General features: G+C 39.9%; 1 protein-coding gene across 1 annotated transcript; it reads right to left on the bottom strand.

The window, feature by feature from the left end:
* Window positions 1–207: 207 nt before the first annotated feature.
* Window positions 208–19,305, bottom strand: mpp3b (MAGUK p55 scaffold protein 3b). Its single transcript, XM_053639020.1, has 20 exons — window positions 18,743–19,305; window positions 16,204–16,343; window positions 15,936–16,054; window positions 15,756–15,833; window positions 14,821–14,901; window positions 14,219–14,356; window positions 13,842–13,923; window positions 10,833–10,918; window positions 10,600–10,674; window positions 10,265–10,461; window positions 10,060–10,124; window positions 8,808–8,828; window positions 8,152–8,187; window positions 7,649–7,714; window positions 7,114–7,275; window positions 6,908–6,988; window positions 6,628–6,721; window positions 6,396–6,504; window positions 4,260–4,388; window positions 208–2,324 (listed from the first exon to the last, which is right to left on the bottom strand). Exons 2-20 carry the CDS (start codon window positions 16,238–16,240, stop codon window positions 2,151–2,153), a joined length of 1,830 nt encoding a protein of 609 aa, XP_053494995.1. The 5' UTR covers window positions 16,241–16,343; window positions 18,743–19,305; the 3' UTR covers window positions 208–2,150.
* Between the last annotated feature and the right edge of the window lie 951 nt (window positions 19,306–20,256).

Genomic DNA, 20,256 nt, shown 5'->3' with positions numbered 1-20,256 from the left:
AGCACAGGTCCTATACCACCATCTAGTGCCAGACAGAAAAACGACACAAATAGTATTTTTTTCATTAACAAAAAGTAAAAAGCATTGCTCAAGAATGACCATGTAAAAATGTATTTAATGACCATCATCCACAGCCACCCCACAATGTTGTTTCGATGTTTACTGGATTACCACATGATTTAAAAAAAAACATCTGAAAAAACTATGCCAAATTTCTAAAATTAATACTTTATTAGAGTTCTCATCTTCTTACACGTTAATAAAAAAATAAGAGATTTCCAACATCATGCCCCTAACTATGTATTAGCACACTTGTTCAGACGAAAGGAGGACCCAGTCACAATTTATATTTATATTCAAACATTCTAAGGGTTATAAGGCCATAACATACTATTATTACATGACCCCAAGGTTTTAACATGCCTCATTCTTGAATATTATGATTTAATTGGATATTTTGTTTAAAGTTGAATATTGATATCCTATAAGATTTTGGTAACTTAAGACAATCTAGCCAACACATCAGTCATGGTTATAGTTTTTACAGATTATAGGATTCATAAACATTAATGACCAAAGGGTAATAAATATCGGTATTATTTACCCAACAATTCCCCCACAATGACTTGCAAATATACATGTAATATGATGTGATGTTATCGGACACTGGGATATATACACAGTCATCACATATAGACAGAAATGCAGAATATGACGTAAACATCACTTTACGAAGGGAACATGTAAGACTTTCAATGGTCTAATTTAGGTCATATTACATATTGTTTTAATAGGAGCACAAGGAGCACATAATGATAGTATTTACTGAAAGAAAAAAAAAGCCCTCAAATAAATTTTAGTTCAGTTTAAGGACTAATTTGTATGTTTGTGCACGAAAACAGTGGCAGGCCTCTTAACTTCATTAGCTAATTATTAGCAGGCTATCGTCACTTCTGTTTTTGCTTTCGGAAGGAATAATATGCTATTAAAAGTCGAGATAGTGTTGTTTAACAGCTAAGTAAGGCTAATTAATTGAACTGTCTCTGTTTCTGTCATACCATGTCTAGTGGATACCATTAAGGACCAATAATAATAATGGTAGTGGTTTTAATGGTCTGATAGTTTGTAATGGAATTTGTAGTGGAAACCATTAGATTTTCTGTGATGGTTTCTATTGTGTTTTTTCAGCAGGGTTCATTCAGGTGGTTCTTTGCAGTAAATTGGAACAACACGATGGGGAAAGTGGGACATCCTGAACAAAAAATAATAAACAAGAATTTCACTTCCTGTGATGTTTTTGCATCAATAAAATGTATTAAAATCCCTCAGGTCTTTTATTAGGTCTTGCATTCTGTCTTGATCTATATTTCTGCTAGTGAATCCATTCAGTCATTCATAACATTAATTCGTTCATTCATTCATTCATTCATTGTTAGTAATCACTTTAACCTGGTCGGGGTTGTGGTGGATCTGGAGCCTGTCTCAGGAAAGCTGAGCATGAAGCACACTCTTTCACACCTTGGTCAGTTTAACAAACCCAATACAACTACTGACAATCTGCCATGTGGCATGTTTATGGACAGAGGAAGAAACCCACAAAGACATACGAAGAACATGCCCAAAAACACAGGAGACCCTGGAGCTGTGAAGGGACAACTCTACCCACTGCCCACTGTGTGTATAGATATTGTTAACAACTTGTTAGGTTGTTAACCTGTGTTGTGTTGTATCAGGCACCATGTGCTTATTCAGCCTCCACTTCAGATGGAGCCTGAATCAATAATAATGACACCAAAAATCAATAATAACCAATAATCAAATAATTTCTCATTTCATCAAATATTTAAGGAGCACAACAAATAAACACTTATTTGTCCTATATTGCCTGATGCCCCAGTTGTACTGACATCTACTGTCGAGCCTGTACATGAAATTCTGTTTGCATGGCTACTCATGTTCAAGTTCCCTCAGTTGCACTGTTGAGCCTGAGCCCTGCTTGATGGATGCAATTTGTTCAGACATTAATTCATGCAAGACTAGAGGCTCTATTAGCACAGTTATAAAATAGTATTTTAGATGCATTTCTGTGGTTGACACAGACACAGTCAGGTTTATGAGCACCCTGTTACAGACTGAGGAAGGATTTATGTTCAAACCCAGCTGACTGGAACCCACTGGAACTCCCTTTCCAGGCACTCGAGGATGCTCCTGAGCTCTGCACAAGCACTGCTGGAGTCTTCTTTCACTAGGATCCTATCCACCAGGTGGCCGTACTGCTGCTCTAGCTGCTCGGCTGAATGACGCATCTCCTGAAGCTCTTCCTCCTTTACACATTGAGCGACAGAGAAACAAATGGGCCAAACTAAGTTTGCATTCTGATAATTGCATGACATAAATGATATATACAGTGCATCCGGAAAGTATTCACAGCGCTTCACTTTTTCCACATTTTATTATGTTACAGCCTTATTCCAAAATGGATTAAATTAATTATTTTCCTCAAAATTCTACAAACAATACCCCATAATGACAACACAAAAGAAGTTTGTTTGAACTCTTTGCAAATTTATTAAAAATAAAAAACAAAAAAAGCACATGTACATAAGTATTTACAGCCTTTGCTCAATACTTTGTTGAAGCACCTTTGGCACCAATTACAGCCTCAAGTCTTTTTGAGTATGATTCTACAAGCTTGGCATGCCAAGCTTTTCAGATCTCTCCAGAGATGTTCAATCGGGTTCAAGTCTGGGCTCTGGCTGGGCCACTCAAGGACATTCACAGAGTTTGCTTGTAGCCACTCCTTTGTTATCTTGGTGTGCTTAGGGTCGTTGCCCTGTTGGAAGATAAACGTTCACCCCAGTCTGAGGTCCAGAGCGCTCTGGAGCAGGTTTTCATCAAGGATGTCTCTGTACATTGCTGCATTCATCTTTCCCTCGATCCTGACTAGTCTCCCAGTTCCTACCGCTGAAAAACATCCCCACAGCATAATGCTGCCGCCACCATGCTTCACTGTAGGGATGGTATTGGCCAGGTGATGACTGGTACCTGGTTTCCTGTAGACATGAGGCTTGCCATTCAGGCCAAAGAGTTCAATCTTTTCATTTCTCATGGTCTGGGAGTCCTTCAGGTGCCTTTTGGCAAACTCCAGGCCGGCTGTCATGTGCCTTTTACTGAGGAGTGGCTTTTGTCTGGCCCCTCAACCATACAGGCCGGATTGGTGGAGTGCTGCAGAGATGGTTGTTCTTCTGGAAGGTTCTCCTCTCTCAACAGAGACACGCTGGAGCTCTGTCAGAGTGACCATCGGGTTTTTGGTCACCTCCCTGACTAAGGCCCTTCTCCCCCTGATCGCTCAGTTTGGTCGGGCGGCCAGCTCTAGGAAGAGTCCTGCTGGTTCCAAACTTTTTCCATTTATGGATGATGGTGGCCACTGTGCTCATTGGGACCTTCAGTGCTGCAGAAATGTTTCTGTACCTTTCCCCAGATCTGTGCCTAGGAGGTCTCCAGACAATTCCTTGGACTTCATGGCTTGGTTTGTGCTCTGACGTGCATTGTTAACTGTGGGACCTTATATAGACAGGTGTGTGCCTTTCCATATCATGTCCACTCAACTGAATTTACCACAGGTGGACTCCAAACAAGTTGTAGAAATATCTCAAGGATGATCAGTGGAAACAGGATGCACCTTCGTTCAATTTTGTTCAATTTTGAGTGTCATGGCAAAGGCTGTGAATACTTATGTAAATCTGCTTTTTTTGGTTTTTTATTTTTAATAAATTTGCAAAGATTTCAAACAAACTTCTTTCACATTGTCATTATGGGGTATTGTTTATAGAATTTTGAGGAAAATAATGAATTTAATCCATATTGGAATAAGGCTGTAACGTAACAAAATGTGGAAAAAGTGAAGCGCTGTGAATACTTTCCGGATGCACTGTAATAACAACAAGCTCAGTTAAAAACTACTTCACTTGCATCTACAGTACCATCTTCTCCTAATTGCTCCAGATTGTCTCTCAGAAATCATGGCCTTCCATGCAAATGTAATCATGGGTTTAAATAGTGTACAATTTAGCGACAATTTATTTCATTATTTATTTATTTATTTTACCAGATGTAAATTCATATCTCCATACATTTTATATTTTATTAACATCAAAGTTAGAACACTATGGTTTGCTATTTTTACTTTTTTTTCAGAGGTGAAATTTGAGATTTTAGAGGCATCATATACATGTCTTGTGGGGTTTAAAAGCTCTTACCGTGAGGTGTCCGTTGTCGCCTCCTGATGGCGATGTGGCTCTGCTGCAGTGGTGGTGGCTCTCAGGGATGAATGGCTTGACAAATATCACATAGGGCTTAAACTCAGCTGTGCGAAGGATTTTTAGAGCCTGGTCATTTATAAGGGATGAAAATATTGTAATTAACCATGACAGAGTGGCATGTGAGCACAATTCATAACAAACATTCACAACAAACAAACAAATTAAATCATCATCATCATCATCATCATCATCATATAATAAAAACTTAAGCTGTCATTAATTATACCAGTACTATGGACAAAATGAAAAAAGTCCTCTAGCAAAAAGGTTTTGGCACCATGCACAAAATGTTTTCATGGATTTTTAAAATTGTGTATAATGATTTAAAAAATCATTCTTATAACTTCTTTAAAAATAGCAGTGTTTTCTCTGAAATGTGTGTGTCATTTGTATTGACAACCCTTAAGAATATATCATATAAATGCATACAAATGTTCACTCTTGGAAAAAGTCTATTCTTTTAAAATTGCTCCCATTCCCCAACAACCATACTGTTGCTTTTTATCGCTTTTTTGTTCATTTTGTGTTTTTTTTCTGGGATATTAATTAAACAAAAGATTCACATATATAAAACTCATCACAAGTTTGCAATAATATTTGGAATGTGGGTCGTAAATTCAACAAGTGTTGTGTGCCATTTTAATTTTGATATGAAAGTGGCCCGGCTGTAAATGCATGGTCTCATTAAGGGATATTTTATTGCTGTGTTTTGTTGTGCCTGTGTTTTGGCAGTCAGATTCTGATTATTTCATCAGCGTCAGTCCGTGGCAATATGTGGGCCAGATGAAATGGTTAGTGCTGGCCATCATCAGTTACTTATTTGGTATTAGGGATAAAGGTAGCACCTATACCTTCCCCAATCCTTTTAAATGTCCTCCCAGTCCTGGAATGAGACATACTGAGACTAATTCATAAAGCAAAACTACCTTCAGTTACTATCTCACATGGGAATTTAGTATTCTCAATGCTTTGTTTAGCTGTACTGGGACCTGGGAGAGGTCTGGTTTGGAAAGCCACATAAAACATTGTTAACCAGGTAGTCTCTGACTTTTCGAACATCTTTAAATCAATCATTGTCCTAGACTAGAGCATATAGGGCCAGACTGTGTCAAATCCTGCTCTTACTGTAATATTGTTTATTCTAATGCTAACATCTATGGTGAGTTACCAATTTGTGTTTACTGTCATTGCCTGCTGCTGCTGTACAACTGTACTGCACTTCATATTAGCACACAGCTAGCAGACTAATAAACTGCTAGTAAGCTAAGTCACAGGTCAGATTTTGTTATTTTAGTTTTCAGCTATGTATTCAATAGTAGCCAATCCTGTTTAAATATATAATAACAACCAAGATTTTGTTTATCACTAAGGTTAATCAAATTAGCATGTTAGTTAACTTAGCATGCAGATTCTGTGGCTAAAACCTTTCTGTTTCTTATGTCATCCTGTATTGCATAGCACTCCATGATGGTACAAAATACACTGTATACACTAGAACTGTATGCACTAGAATTAAACTAGAATATTTTGTACCTTTACCTCATGTAAATTTTTATCATAGACCTTGATAATACAGCAAAAACAAAAACAAAAATGCTTGACCCTATTAATAAGGGGAAAATTAATAACATCCACTTTCTGTACCGCTTATCCTACATAGAGTCATGGGGAACCTGGAGCCTATCCCAGGAAACTCGGGGCACAAGACAGGGGACACCCTGGACGAGGTCCCAACCCATCGCAGGGCACAATCACACACCTACTCACACACCCATTCACATACCCATTCACACACTACAGACAATTTAGAAATGCCAATCAGCCTACAACACGTCTTTGGACTGAGTACTTGGAGGAAGAACAGGTACAGGGAGAACATGCAAACTCCATGAACACAGGGCGGAGGCAGGAATCGAATCCCAACCCCAGAGGTGCGAGGCAAATGTTTTTATTATTATTATTATTATTATTATTATTATTATTATCTAATAATAACAGTAAATTGTTATTAATTATCATTAATATACTATGACAGAGAGAGAAAGAGAGAGAGAGAGAGAGAGAGAAACTAACCTCAGGTTGAACATCCACCAAACACATTTTGTTTCTGGCCAGTACACTCCGAACAGACTCCAAACTTGTCCCATATTGGTTATCTTTATATTCTCCATACTCAATAAACCTAATGCAGTAAAGCAGGTCGAGATTAATGTTGTACATTACTGTACATTTACTTTAATGATTTATTGCAGATAACAAACATGACCAAGAGAGTAAAAATGTCTTATATTACAGGAGAACGCACTTGTTACTCTGAATGTCTGCCTCAAAGGCCTGCTTTGAGATGAAGTGGTATTCAACACCCTCTTTTTCATGGCTCTTCCTTGGCCGAGTGGTGTCTGTCAGAATACACGTTCAAAATGTGTGTTCATTTTAAAAAAAAAAAACACTGGAGTTTTACATAAAAGGTATTACTGATGAGTCCCTGAGTTATACTAGGAAGATGTGACACTACTTTTCTACTCTGAGAATGTCTCTCAGCTGTACAGCTCTTTATTGTGTCTGATCAGGAAAAGCCAACTCACGTGGTACAGCTATTCCATATCGATGTGGGTTCTCAGCAATCACTCTTTGTTTCAGTTCATTGATTCGAGCACCCAGAGACCCTAGAGGGACAATTAGAGAAAAGGGAGAAAAGAGTGACGGAGAAAACTGAATCTCGCTTCTTCACCAAATGCCAAAAAGACACATTGATATGGTTAACATTAGAACCAACTGTCTTGATTCTCACCGATTAACACCACCAGTCTGGGTTTGTCTGAAGGCGTCTGCTGATAGCGTGTGACCTCTTCATAGACGAGAAACTTGGATTCTCCGGACTCTGCAGGCTGAGAGTCTTCAGAAGAGCTGTGCCGATCCTTACGACTTAACCGGAAACTTCTCCTAAGACTTGCTGAAATCCAATGGAATACAGTGTGGTACCAGTGTGGTAAGGACATTGAACAACATGTTCTTGAAAAAAAAATGACACTGAAATAAACTGATATGAAGATATGTTTGGAAGGGCAGCACAAAATGTCAGGTTAAAGAGAAAATATAATAATGGTTGGAGTGAGGTGAAGATAAATAACAAACAGGTCTCAAGGGAAGCTCCTCTTTGACATCTGAATTCACTTTTGCTTGTTTTTTTCCCCTCAGACAGCATAAGGATGCTGTATTATTTAAAAAAAAAATTTTTTTAAAAAATCTACAAGTGAAATTATACACAAAACATAACCACCATTCAGCTGCCACACATGAAGACATACAGAAATGGGAAAGTGTACCTGAATAGAACTCCCAGGAAAAGGCCTGACCACAGGTGGGTGCCACCGCCTTACACTTTGGAGAAACTACAACTAGTATTAGACCATCATCACACATCCAACACTATTTCACTGGGACGAGCGACAGCAAGCTAGCAGCCATGCTGCAGACTCTGCCATGTATTCAAAACAAAGCTCCTCCAAGATAAAGCCATACGTTCAAAGCAAAGCTCGCCTTAAAGCATGAAGTGCCTGACACTGACAGAAGACTCCTTCCACACATGGCACACACACACACACACACACCAAGCACCAACATCAAGACAGACAGGAAAGCGGCCAGACACCAGCAGTGCGGTGAGCTGTTCCTTTTAAAGTATTAGTTGGGCTTGACAATGCAATACACATATCCCTGAAAGTGCAACACTTTTTTTTTTTACAATGCCACTTTACTAAGCGTCACTAAATGCCAAAGCCACATCCAGCATGAGTGTGTGTGCGAAGGAGAGTGCTGTCTCACCTACCTATGTGCTGTCCACTGCCCTCACAGTCACAGTCCTCTAGGAAAACGTAGGAAAGGGGAAAGGAGGAGAGGATGTGATGAAGAAAAGGGAGAATCAATAAGGAGCTGGGACATGTATAAGAGTACAGAGGCAATGTCATAGCAGGTAGCAGGTTAGGCAATGGGAGACAGGATTACACATCAGAAGACATAAGGACAGGAAAACACAGGGCTGTCTCAAGTGGTGTGTGGGCAACGGGCTGAGGGAATGGGACTTGTGTGTGTGGTGTGCGCATATAAATAACTGAACATAACCACAGCATGTAAGACAACATAGCAATTTAAACAATTCTAATTAATAAATACTTAAGGATGCAGGAATCGCAGCAGGTGTTTTACAAGGGAGTATTTTCAGTGTGTTGATATCACAAGATTTCCTGCGGAAGTGCACACCAACACTGCCACAAGTGTACAACGTGTAGAGTCTGCACATCATTCAACAGTGGTCTCAGCTTTAGCAGCATAAGTGGCATAAGCAGTGGACATGTGGCACTTTAAAACTCACACATGATGCTTCTATCACAGAAACCTTGCTGTTCAGGAGCAGAATTGCACATTGTACATGCAATCCATGGTAATAAAAAAAAAAAAGCAAAAAGCTTTTCCCCAATCACATACCTTTATCAGAAGCCTGGTCATCTGTAGCAAGCAGAGTGAAAAAATGGATAACTGAAGCATCTGTTTCTGCACAAGATTACACCATGGTAAAGTGAATATTCCATGCATAAAAATATACTCATGCTGATATCATATCATATCATATCATATCATATCATATCCATCCATTCATCCATCTTCTATGCCACTTATCCAACACAGGGTTGCGTGGAGCCTGGAGCCTATCCCAGGGATCTCGGGGCACAAGGCGGGGGACACCCTGGACGGGCCAAACCATAACAAGGCACAATCCCACACACATTAACACACCTATTCACGCCAATCTGGAAATGGAAATTTCCAAATTTGGAAATTTGGAAATTAGCCTACAGTGTATGATTGGGAGAGGAAACCAGAGAACCTGTAGGAAACCCCTGAAGCACAGTAATCATATCATATCATATCATATCATATCATATCATATCTATTTTTATTTTGTTTGTTTCCTTATATTTTGCAGTAAGGCGGTGGGGGGGTGGGGGGGGGGGGTTTGCATGCACAATATACACTCAGCATTCACTTTATTAGGAACACCTGTACACCTGTTCATTCATACAATTATGCAATCAGCCAATCACTTGTCAGGAGCACAATACTTAAAATAATACAGATATAGGACAAGACCTTCAAGTAATATTCATATCAGAATAGTGAAAATTTGTGGTCTCAGTGACTTTAACCATGGCGTAGACAGTTAAGGTTGGAAAAAGTCCAGGCAATGTTTTTCTAATCTTCAAAAGCCCAGTTCTGGAGAGCCTATGCATATTGTAGACTCAGATTCCTGTTCTTGGCTGACAGAAGTGGAACCCGATGTGGTCGTCAGCTGTTGTAGCCCATCTGCTTCAAGATTTGACATATTGTGCATTCTGAGATGCTTTTCTGCTCACCACAGTTGTAAAGTATTGTTATTGGAGTTACTATGCAGGTGTACAGTTATTCCTAATAAAGTGGACAGTGAGTGTAGACATAATAACAGATGCTCTGAAACAAACAAGGTGAAATGGCCTGGGGTTTGAACAGAAGGGCATTAATCTGTTAATGGTTTGACTTCTGTATGATTTTGGCAGCAGTAAAGCCCTGTTTCCATTTCAGACTGGCCAAACATCTTGCTGTCAGATTAGAGGGACCAAAATAAACTCATAACGACACTGTTGCTGGTTAGACTAGGAGCGGATATGTAGGTCTGATGGTAAGGTTCTTTTAGATTACTTACAGGGTGGTATACTTGGTGACTTAGGACTCTGGTACGTGCCAGTTTTCAGCCTATGTGCCATGCGCCTGCACAAATAATTAAGAGATAAAAGCAAGTTATCCGGCAGATATTTTAGCTGATGTATGCTTAGCTAAAATATTGGACTATTTAAAATCCAAAGCATACTTTGCAATAGTCACCACAGTTCATGTATAGGAGAGCGCACCTCTGCTGGAAGTGTTGTGACGGGATAAGGCCAGCACGCAGGTTGCTATCACCCACACGTTTGGCCTGCCACCATGTAGAGTCGTCCTGACTCACCACCTGCAGGATGTCACCTCGCAGGAAAGGAAGTCCTGCCTCTTGGCAGGGTGTGGCCTTGTCTTCAAATGGGGTGTAATCAAATAGGGCCCTTAAATAGACCTTGTAAACAAACCAGATAATATATGAGAACACAAATATATGTCTAGTTCAATGACTCTATAAGAATATAATTTTAAAACAGCTGTATCCAGTGAATTGTAGAAATCCTGGTGGATCATAATGACTGATGCCATTCACCGTACTCTCCTTGTGTTTGTCCTCCTCCTTAATGGCAGGGATTATCTTCAGAGTGATGGAGCCCTGAGACTGTGACTGCAGTCAGAGGTTTAAAAAAGTATATAAATCAGTCTTTCTGAGAACAGCATGAGCAAGTGTACATACAGAATCTGACCTGTGCAATTCAGTAAAATATATTCTGCAAAATATGAACTGATGATGCAGTACCAGTCTGCAGACTGCAGAATACGTACCAAAATTTGACTGATCTCATCAGGTCTCTTGTGGGTGATGAGATTTCCGTTAACTTCCCTGAGCTCATCTCCCACGTGCACCAGCCCTGTGGACAGATACACATTGCAATCCAATCCGTAGCTTTCAGGATAGGCATTGTTTTTGGAACTTTGTGAATTTCAAATAAATTGGTTGTACCGTTCAGAAGGTAATTATCCTTAGACCTTATTTTGTCCAGATATGAGGGCAGCATTGAATGTATCCCTCCAAGTCTCACAAGACTAAAGTTCCATCAAAACTTCAGCAAGCATGTGGGGTAATCTGTCTCTCTGACAGATGGGTACATTTACAAATATATGTGAACTGCTTGTGTCATACTGTAAGTAGCTAACATAAATGGGTTCATAGTTTGCCAGCAGCCTTTCTGGGGTAAATATTAACTAGCTAACATGACCTCAAAGGTTATGTACATACAGTGGTGCTTGAAAGTTTGTGAACCCTTTAGACTGTTATACATCATAAGATTTTCACAAAAGTTTTAAAAGTAGATAAAGAGAACCCAATTAAACAAATAAGACAAAAATATTATACTTGGTCTTAAACTTTATTTATTGAGGAAAATGATCCAGTATTACATATCTGTGAATGGCAAAAAGTATGTGAACCTTTGCTTTCACTATCAGTGCAGCAATAACTGCAGCTAAACGATTCTGGTAACTATTGATCACTCCTGCACATCGGCTTGGAGGAATTTTAGCCCATTCCTCACTACAGAACAGCTTCAGCTCTGGGACTTGGGCTTAGGGTGGTTGTATTGCTGCGATCCTGACATTTCCTAAAGAATCTCTGGTATAATTCAGAATTCATCGTTCCATCAATGATGGGAAGCTGTCATGATGCAGCAAAACAGGGCCAAACTATACCACCAGCATGTTTCACAGATGGTACAATGTTCTTATGCTGGAATGCAGTGTTTTCCTTTTTCCAAACATAACACTTCTCATTTAATCCAAAAATTCTTTTTTGTCTCATTCATCCACAAAACATTTTTCCAATAGCCTTTTGGCTTGTCCATGTGGTCTTTAGCAAACTGCAGAAGAATAGCAATAGTGTTTTTGGGGAGCAGTGGCTTTCTCCTTGCAACCCTACCATGCACACTATTGTTGTCTGGACAGAATACCTTTGTATGACCTTGCCTTGTCTCGTCTTGTCTCATCTTGTCTTGCCTTGCCTTTGCCTAGCACTCTGGATTTTATGATATTTCTGATCTCTGGTAGATTGACCCTGCCTTGTCTTGTGACATTTTGTACTGTATTTTAGACTCGAACCACTTTAAGATTTCACTGTGTTTGACCCCGAACATTTTATCCATTTTGTACCAATCTACCTCTTGCATGTAAGTCCATACAATGTGTTTGAGAGCCCCATGTTTCAGTAGAAACAGTGAGTAAGTGATATTTGCCTTTAGACCTATAGTTAAAGACATCAGTAAACAGGGTTGGATATTTTATTATTAAAATATCTATGATGCTAGTGCATTAGTGTGAATATGTAAGGAAAATAAGAGGAGCACCTGTTCTTCATGACACTTTGTTGAATTTTCCTTTTATTTGTCACCTGTCTTGTATGTTATTCAGCAAACAATACCCTAGCACCAGAACAATAGCTGCTGCAAATTTAGAACCTCTCAACAAGAAAGCCATTACACTAGTGAGCGATAGTGAATAAATACATGACATATGAAGAGCACAGTAAACATTATGGCATATGATGTGCAAAGTGCAAACACAATAGCTACACAATAGGTTTATTTTCTATTGAAATGTTGCCCAAGGCGACCACGGTTACCTAAGGTACTTTGCATATACAAGCGATGAGATCCCATACTAAAGACTGCGTGTAATTCTGCAAAATCAATCAGTAATCTGCTAAAGAAAGGTGATATTTTATTAAGTTGCTATTACATCATGCTAGTATTATAGGGGTACACTGTAAGGTAAAATCATTTCATGATGATTTCGTATGATAAAAAGCATCTCTATGGTATTGAAGATCTTATCCGTATTTTATGAAATTACAGTGCACAGGAATGATCTGAAGTATTTGTAAGGGCTACGTGCCATCTCGGATTAAATGACTATGTCGGGCCTGACCAAACAACAAGGATACAGCCTGCAAGAAAGCCGCAAAAGTGCTAGAGACAGGAGCTGATGCTTGACTTTAGGAAGCAGAGTGTAAACCACAAAGCATTTAAATCAAAGGAACATTGGAACAAAGGATCAGATGCTTCAAGCTCTTCAGAGTCCACATAACTCCCATTACACTCATCAAGAATGACCCACTGCAACAGCCTCAGGACTATGAGGAACCTCAACCATCACCCATGGATCCTCACACACTACAAGTAGGTGCATAATGACCAACTGCATACAGTCTTATACGCCAACACCACCATGTCTGGAGCAGGTCGTTTTCTGACAATGCAGAAAATAACTGGAATGGCCTTACCACAAATAAAGGACATTTATGATAAGGGATCGCACATAACCCAGCTACCATCTGTTTGGCTCTCTACCATCTGGTAGGTGGTACCAGACTATTCAGTGACACACAAATAGACTGAGGAATATGGAAGCATCTATTCCAGAGCTGTTAAAATACTCACTGCCAATCACACACACACTGGTCGTTACAGACTTCAACAAACACTGTGATACAGGAAGGCCATGATAAGTACCATGTTTATATGGTAAAGGCTTATAATTTGTGTGCCTAGTGAGTAAGCTGCCATAATTACAATAAAGATGAATTAAACTGAATTGAATTGTCTAGTGTGGGTGGCACGGTGCTGCAGCCGGTAGTAAATCCATCTGTTGGACGCTGTATTACAACATTCATTTAAAATCTGGTATTGTTTAAACAGGATTTGTCTGATCATACACTGTTTTCTTAGACAGAGATGGTCTATTTGATCCATCTGCAGGAGAAAAGGAGGAAAGCAGGAGAAGCAGGAGAGAGAAGTAACTCACCACTGCGGTCAGCAGCCCCGCCCCTCATAATCCTAGCGACCACCACTGCTCCAGTGACCTCGTCCCTGCGGATGGTCGCTCCCTGAACACCAAATGTTCCAGTCAGATCACATAGCATCACATTAACATCTGAGTGTGATAAAAGAATTAGACCAAGTGAGAATACTACATTCATTTGAATTCTATTTACCATGTAAAATGCATTGATACACATACACATGGTGACTGACACAAGCTCAGTAAAGGCAGTGTTACGATCTGATTTATATCAGACATACCATATATGACCAGATCCAGATATAATGATGGTTCTGCTTTTATGACTGACAGTTAGTGGTGTGAAGGACAATGTGTGGTGAACTTGTACTGAAACTCACTAGAGGCTCCTTGCTCTTCACTAGACGAACAATTTTGACCGACTCCTCCTCCAGCTCATCATCTAGATCATCAGGTAATGGAGGCAACACGGGATCAAAGTTCTTCTGCGCTACGGTGTCGTGCACTGTTAGCACTGCCTGGGGAGACATTGCACAGAATCACGGATACACACACACACACACACGCACACACACGAGCAGGGGGAGGACGGTCAGAACTAAATCCGACACACTGACAGTTGACAGTTGCCAAGGGGTGAAAAAGACAGAGAGAGTATGTGTGAGAAGGAAAGACAACACTAAGTAAAACATGGTTTATAAAAGATACCTTGGGCAGAGGGAAAATCAGCTTAATTAAATTGTCTTAAAATACCTTTTGACAGCATTTCTTTATAGCACACAGCATTAAAATGTCAATCTAATTAAATCTAATTGCCCCAACATGTTATTAACGACAGTGATTATATAGGGAAGTCTGTATCCTGGCAGTAACTTGTCTGTATGGGTTGAAAAAGCTTTGCTGCTGTAATTGATAGCTGATAAAATATAGTTTAGGAAACAAGGGGACATATGTGTGTGTGTGTGTGTGTGTGTGTGTGTACCTTCACATGTGGAGTAGTCAGTAGCATAAGCAGCTCCTTCTCATCTCCTTCTAATGGCCCATTCTGCAGCTCCTCAGCCACCTGTCAGACACAGCACATGCCTATAACACCAGCCGTTTCCAGCCATCTTACAGTAGACCATGTGGAGCTTTAAAAAGCAGGAATATCTTTGCTAATGAATCTCATTACTTAAATCTACACTAAGTGGTCAATTCATTAAGTCAGTGTACCATATGTACCAGTCAGGGATGTCCAATCTTTCCAATAAAGGGCCTGTGTTGCTGCAGGTTTTCATTCCAACTAAGTAGGAGCCATGGATAAGACTGGACATGCCTGATTATAAGATATTTAATTACTGACTTGTAGGGGGGCAACACAATGATACTATCTGTATCTGAACCTGTAACTGTGGTGGCTTAGTGGTTAGCATGTTTGTCTCACAACTCTGAGGTGGGGGGTTCAAATCCCCACCTCTGGAGTTTGCATGTCATTGTGCTTTGGAGATTTCCTCCTCCCAATCCAAAGACATGCATTGTAGGCTGATTGGCATTTCCAAATAGTGTGTGATTGTGCTGTGTGGTGGCTTTGCACCCAGGGTGTTCACTGCCTTGGACTATGAGTTCCCTCAGATAGGCTGCAGGCTCCCCACTAATCCTGAAGGATTTTTATTTTTTATTTTTTTATTAAATGTGAATTCTACCACAATACCCTTGGAAACACTGGGAAATAACTCTGAGGTAGAATGTCAGCACTCTCAGCATGGACTGTGAATTCTGGACAGTTCCTCAACCTGCTGGGGATTCAATGTCATTGAGAATGGTCCACCACCACCCAAAAACATCTGGTCAGCACTGGACTATTGACACCTGTCCTACATCCAGGTCCAACACCTATCCTTTATTCAAGGAATGCTGAGGAGATAATCAAACACTTACATCCTCTGCCAGGCAGGCAGCACTGTGAAGCACAGGCGTCGGACTTTGCTGTTCGTACTGCCTGAGGCGCTCATGAATCTACAGCAAAGCAAACGTTCAATGGTCAGGACAAACCTTACACACACACACACACACACACACACACACACAGGGGCTTGCAAAATGTAACAGTATACACACTCTCATTAGGTAGCCAAGGCTTCTCTCACTGAAAACCTCTCGGAGGAACACCAGATCCTCTTTGTGATTTGCTCCAGGGTGCAGCTGAGATGTGAGCAATGCTAGCATCTCATGTAGGCCTGGACAGAGGATGGAAACACAGTTGGACGTAACCTTCCTTACTGTCCAGCAAGAACTCCAGAAATGTAGTATAAACATGATTGACTGTGTTATCCATTTTCAAAGAAGTAAGGAAAGGAACATCACGCATATAGCATCAAGCTCTTACCTGTGTTGGGTGAGAGGACAGGCATGACTTCTCTCATTTAAAAGCAAGACACACAGGAAAGTAGACAGCAGGTGTTTCCCCCCTCAACTCCTCACTCTCTTCCTTGTGTCTCACACTAAGAATGAGCTCATCTGACAGTCCTGTAATACACAAGGAGAAAATTAGTTCTACCACTGGCTGTTGTTTCTGAATTATTTACTGTTTCTGCATATAGAGATTTATGGAGCAGTGTTCTCTGATGTATTCTAAGGTATCTCATTTTATTAAAAGAAAGCAAAACGTTGAGGGGGAAAAACTACAAAAGTGTGGTGGCGCTTTTAAGAAAAAAAAATCAGTTTTCTAAAGGGTAAAAAGGGTCAGTTTTGTTCTTGTGGTCAGCATGAATGTGTACAGCTGTGTGTGTGTGTGTGTGTGTGTGTGCGTGTGTGTGCAGTCAGGAGAAATATGATCACTTTAAAAATGCCCCCAAGAGAAAAACTCTCAAGTCCTTGTGGCTCTAGAATCAATATTCTATCACTGCTTTCTTACAGAATGACTTTTGCAGGTCGTAAACGATTACAGCTCATAAACATGTTTTGTTTTTCGTAACCTTAGAATCCACAGCAGTCACTGTTTTATTGCAACAATTGTACACAGTCATCCCAGCAATTGAACCTTTATAAATCTGCAGAGCTTGAATATACTCTTATCATGCATGCACTGCTCTTATACAGTATGAGTTTCCTGTATGAGCTACTTGGCTACAGGTAATCATTCACCGGGACTGATTATAATAACATGTCCCTGCCCTTGGAAACTCAAGGACAAATGAGCATTTATTCCACATAATACACTAAAGGAATAATCTTATTTAATGAAGGATAAAGCCTGTTTAACCCTGATAGCATGCTGTACACAAAATTGCCTTGGGACAGTATTGCATGCACTTGATTACTATCAGAGTTCAAATTTATGTAATAAATATACAGCATAAAAGCTAACATTTATATTAGTTCTGTTTTCCACACATCTATTCTGATTTGTATATATGTATTTATTTATTCATTCATTTATTTATTTATTTTTAAGGCAGATAGCTTGATAATCCAAAAATGTTTGTTCAATTGTTTTTAGTGGAGCTGATAAATAATTTAAGGCAGGCTATAAAATACAGATAATTATTCAGACAATATATGGACAATATCCGTCCACATTGCTTCATTAATAATGTTTGCAGTTTGAGCTTATTCAGCATTTATTCATCCTGACCACGTGAAGATTTGGTGTAGACTCTCCATGCTCACTAATCCATACTGGTTCCATATGAAGATTTCAAATATCCCAAAGTCTCTCTCTCTCTCTCTCTCTCTCTCTCTCTCTCTCTCTCTCTCTCTCTCTCGCTCTCTCTCTCTGATTACAGTGTGTGATAAAAGGATTACACTGACAGGATTTGCAAGCCATCATGTTACAATTACAGCTGGTGGATTATTACAGTGCATATGCCACACTTTGGATAGGCTAGCATTTTATCACGGCATTCCCAAAACCTCGGTAATCATCTACAATACAAATACTGTTCCAGTCATGTTCGTATGTGCAGCATTTCTCTTTGTTTTGTTATCTCTCTACATTTTGGGATCATTTGCTAAAATACTACACACATTTTTTTTTTTTTGTAATTTATCCACATTTAGATTTAACTCAGTTAAGCCCCGGGACTGTAGACTAGCTTGAAATGTCCTCTTATCCTCCCTGATCTGTCCATTGGCACCAGGAGGGCTACCTGATGAGTGATCAGGATTGGCATTGAGGTGAGAGTCAGAAGGTCATCCTGCCATCACCCTGCCACCATCTGTCCCGTCCACAACCACCACCAGCACCACCCTCTTCTGGTCTCTCATTAGTACTGGAAGCTTTGTTTGTTCAAATGTTCATATTTTCATTTTTTTTTTTTCTAAGTGTATGTGCATATAAGTGCACGCAAGCATCATATTACACTACAAAGTGGTGGCAGGGAGTGTAGAAATATTGTCATATTCAGACAAAATACACAGAATATCTGCCAATATATACACCTCAACTGGCACTGACACTCTAACATACATCACACACTCGAAAGCATGCACATGCACATGCATGGTTATACACTCTGTCATGCCATGCTGAAAATCCAATGCATTGAAAGATCAAAGCATGATAAGGAAGGAAAGGACTGCCTAAGTGAGGAGTGACTGTTAGAGCTACGTAATCTACATCTCTTCACTCCCTCCATGAGAAATCAGATCATTAGTTCAGTTGCATTATTAAGTACATGCTAAGACCAGGTGAAGGCTGGTGGCTGATGATGGTTATGGAAACTCTGAACACACAACCATACCTCAGTAGCAGATAGAGACATTTTGCCAGGGTCTCTTTCCCATGCTCCGTCAAAAAGCAAGTCAACCGAAAACACACTGCAGGATCCTTTTACAAGCTGAATCCCTGCTGCTCATTCTGTCTGTAAAGCGGATTATACACCCAACCCAACCATGCCAGAGGGAACAGCCCCTGCATCTCTTACCTTGCCTGCCTTGTGCCTTGCTGTGTCTCCGTGTGTGTGTGTGTGTGTGTGTGTGTCTGTGTAAGGGGGTGTTTCTTCTTCTGATGGAAGCTCCCTGTATTGCGCTGTAACCGTGACTGCTCTACTGGCTCGATCCACTATCAGGGCTTTGCCGATGCCTATTCCAGTGCTGTGACACACTTCCCCCTCCCTCTCTCTCTTTTCTCTACATATACAGTCTTTAGCCTTGCCTTCATCAGTTTCTCTCTCTATCACCATCCCCCACTAGCCCTTTTATTGTGGAGAGCTGATGGGAAGTGGATGCAATGTGCTCATGTCTATTGTCCATCTCTGGTGTTCACACCCTCCTCCTTCAGCCTTCAACTTCATGTTCAAGCTCTTTCAATCCAACTTCACCCCCTGTCTCCTCTTATTAACCTCCATTACAAACCTAAGTCTGACTTAGTGTGACACTTGGAATGGATATGAGTGGCAAAAGAGCATTTGTTGTCTGTGGTTTGGGTAGACAGAGACTGAAGAGGATCAGCTAGAGAGGGTTATTTGTCATGTGGCAGATTTAGAAAGGACTATCTGTCTGTCTGAATGTGCAGACACAGACACAGTAATAATTCCCTGTATTTGGTCTTTTGTTCAGTCCTGTACTTCCAAGGCATTTCATGAATGTTTATAATCATAATCGATTTATGATGTTGCTTTTTAATTGATACATCAATCCAAATCTTCAAGTCATGACTCTGCTACTTAGTAACTTGTAATAAAGTCAGAATCAGAGGTAATATTATATAAAATTTTGTTTGTTTGTTTGTTTGTTTATTAAGGTTTCTTCTAAAGAAAAAATTTCAAAATCCATAGCCAGGGTCAGGGAACATGCAAACACACTTAATTCAATTAAAATCAATCAGAAACACACCAATGTACATTAGAGACAAGCTATCAGGCAACACGACTCAGAACTGTGTTAAATGTAACCGTTTTCAAACAAACTAAGGGTATAATGTATATAAATAGACACTCACCTGTCACTTTATTAGGAACACCTGTATACTTGTTCATTCATGCAATTATCCAATCAGCCAAGCAGCAGCACAATGCATAAAATCATGCAGATACAGGTCAAGAGCTTCAGTTAATGTTCTCATCAAGCATCAGAAAGGGGAAAAATGTGATCTCAGTGATGTTGACCGTGCCATGGTTGTTGGTGCCAGACAGGCTTGTTTAAGCATTTCAGAAACTGCTAATCTCCTAGGATTTTTACACACAACAGTTTACACAGAATGGTGTAAAAAACTAAAACCATCTAGTGAATGGTAATTCTGTGTCTGGCAACGTTGATGAGAAATCTTGATTTCTGCTGTGACATGCAGATGGTAGGATTAGAATTTGGTGTCAACATGAATGCATGGAGCAAATCTGACTTTTGTAAACAGTTCCGGTTGCTGGTGGTAGTGTAATAACATGCTGAATGCATTGTTAACACACATTGGTCCCCTTAATACGCGTCAAGCATTGTTTAA

The sequence above is a fragment of the Ictalurus furcatus genome, chromosome 13 (assembly GCF_023375685.1).
Source record: "Ictalurus furcatus strain D&B chromosome 13, Billie_1.0, whole genome shotgun sequence".
Lineage (NCBI taxonomy): Eukaryota > Metazoa > Chordata > Actinopteri > Siluriformes > Ictaluridae > Ictalurus > Ictalurus furcatus.
The sequence above is the reverse complement of the archived record's forward strand: the minus strand, read 5'-3'. Positions and strand labels throughout refer to the sequence as shown.

Bases quoted from the DNA above. Each gene is read 5' to 3' on its own strand.
- mpp3b (XM_053639020.1), bottom strand. From the start codon at position 16,240: ATGAGAGAAGTCATGCCTGTCCTCTCACCCAACACAG. The intron at 16,055-16,203 runs GTAAGAGCTTGA...TCCTCTGTCCAG, and splicing joins TGTCCTCTCACCCAACACAG to GCCTACATGAGATGCTAGCA. The intron at 10,125-10,264 runs GTGCGCTCTCCT...TTATTTGTGCAG, and splicing joins TCACAACACTTCCAGCAGAG to GCGCATGGCACATAGGCTGA.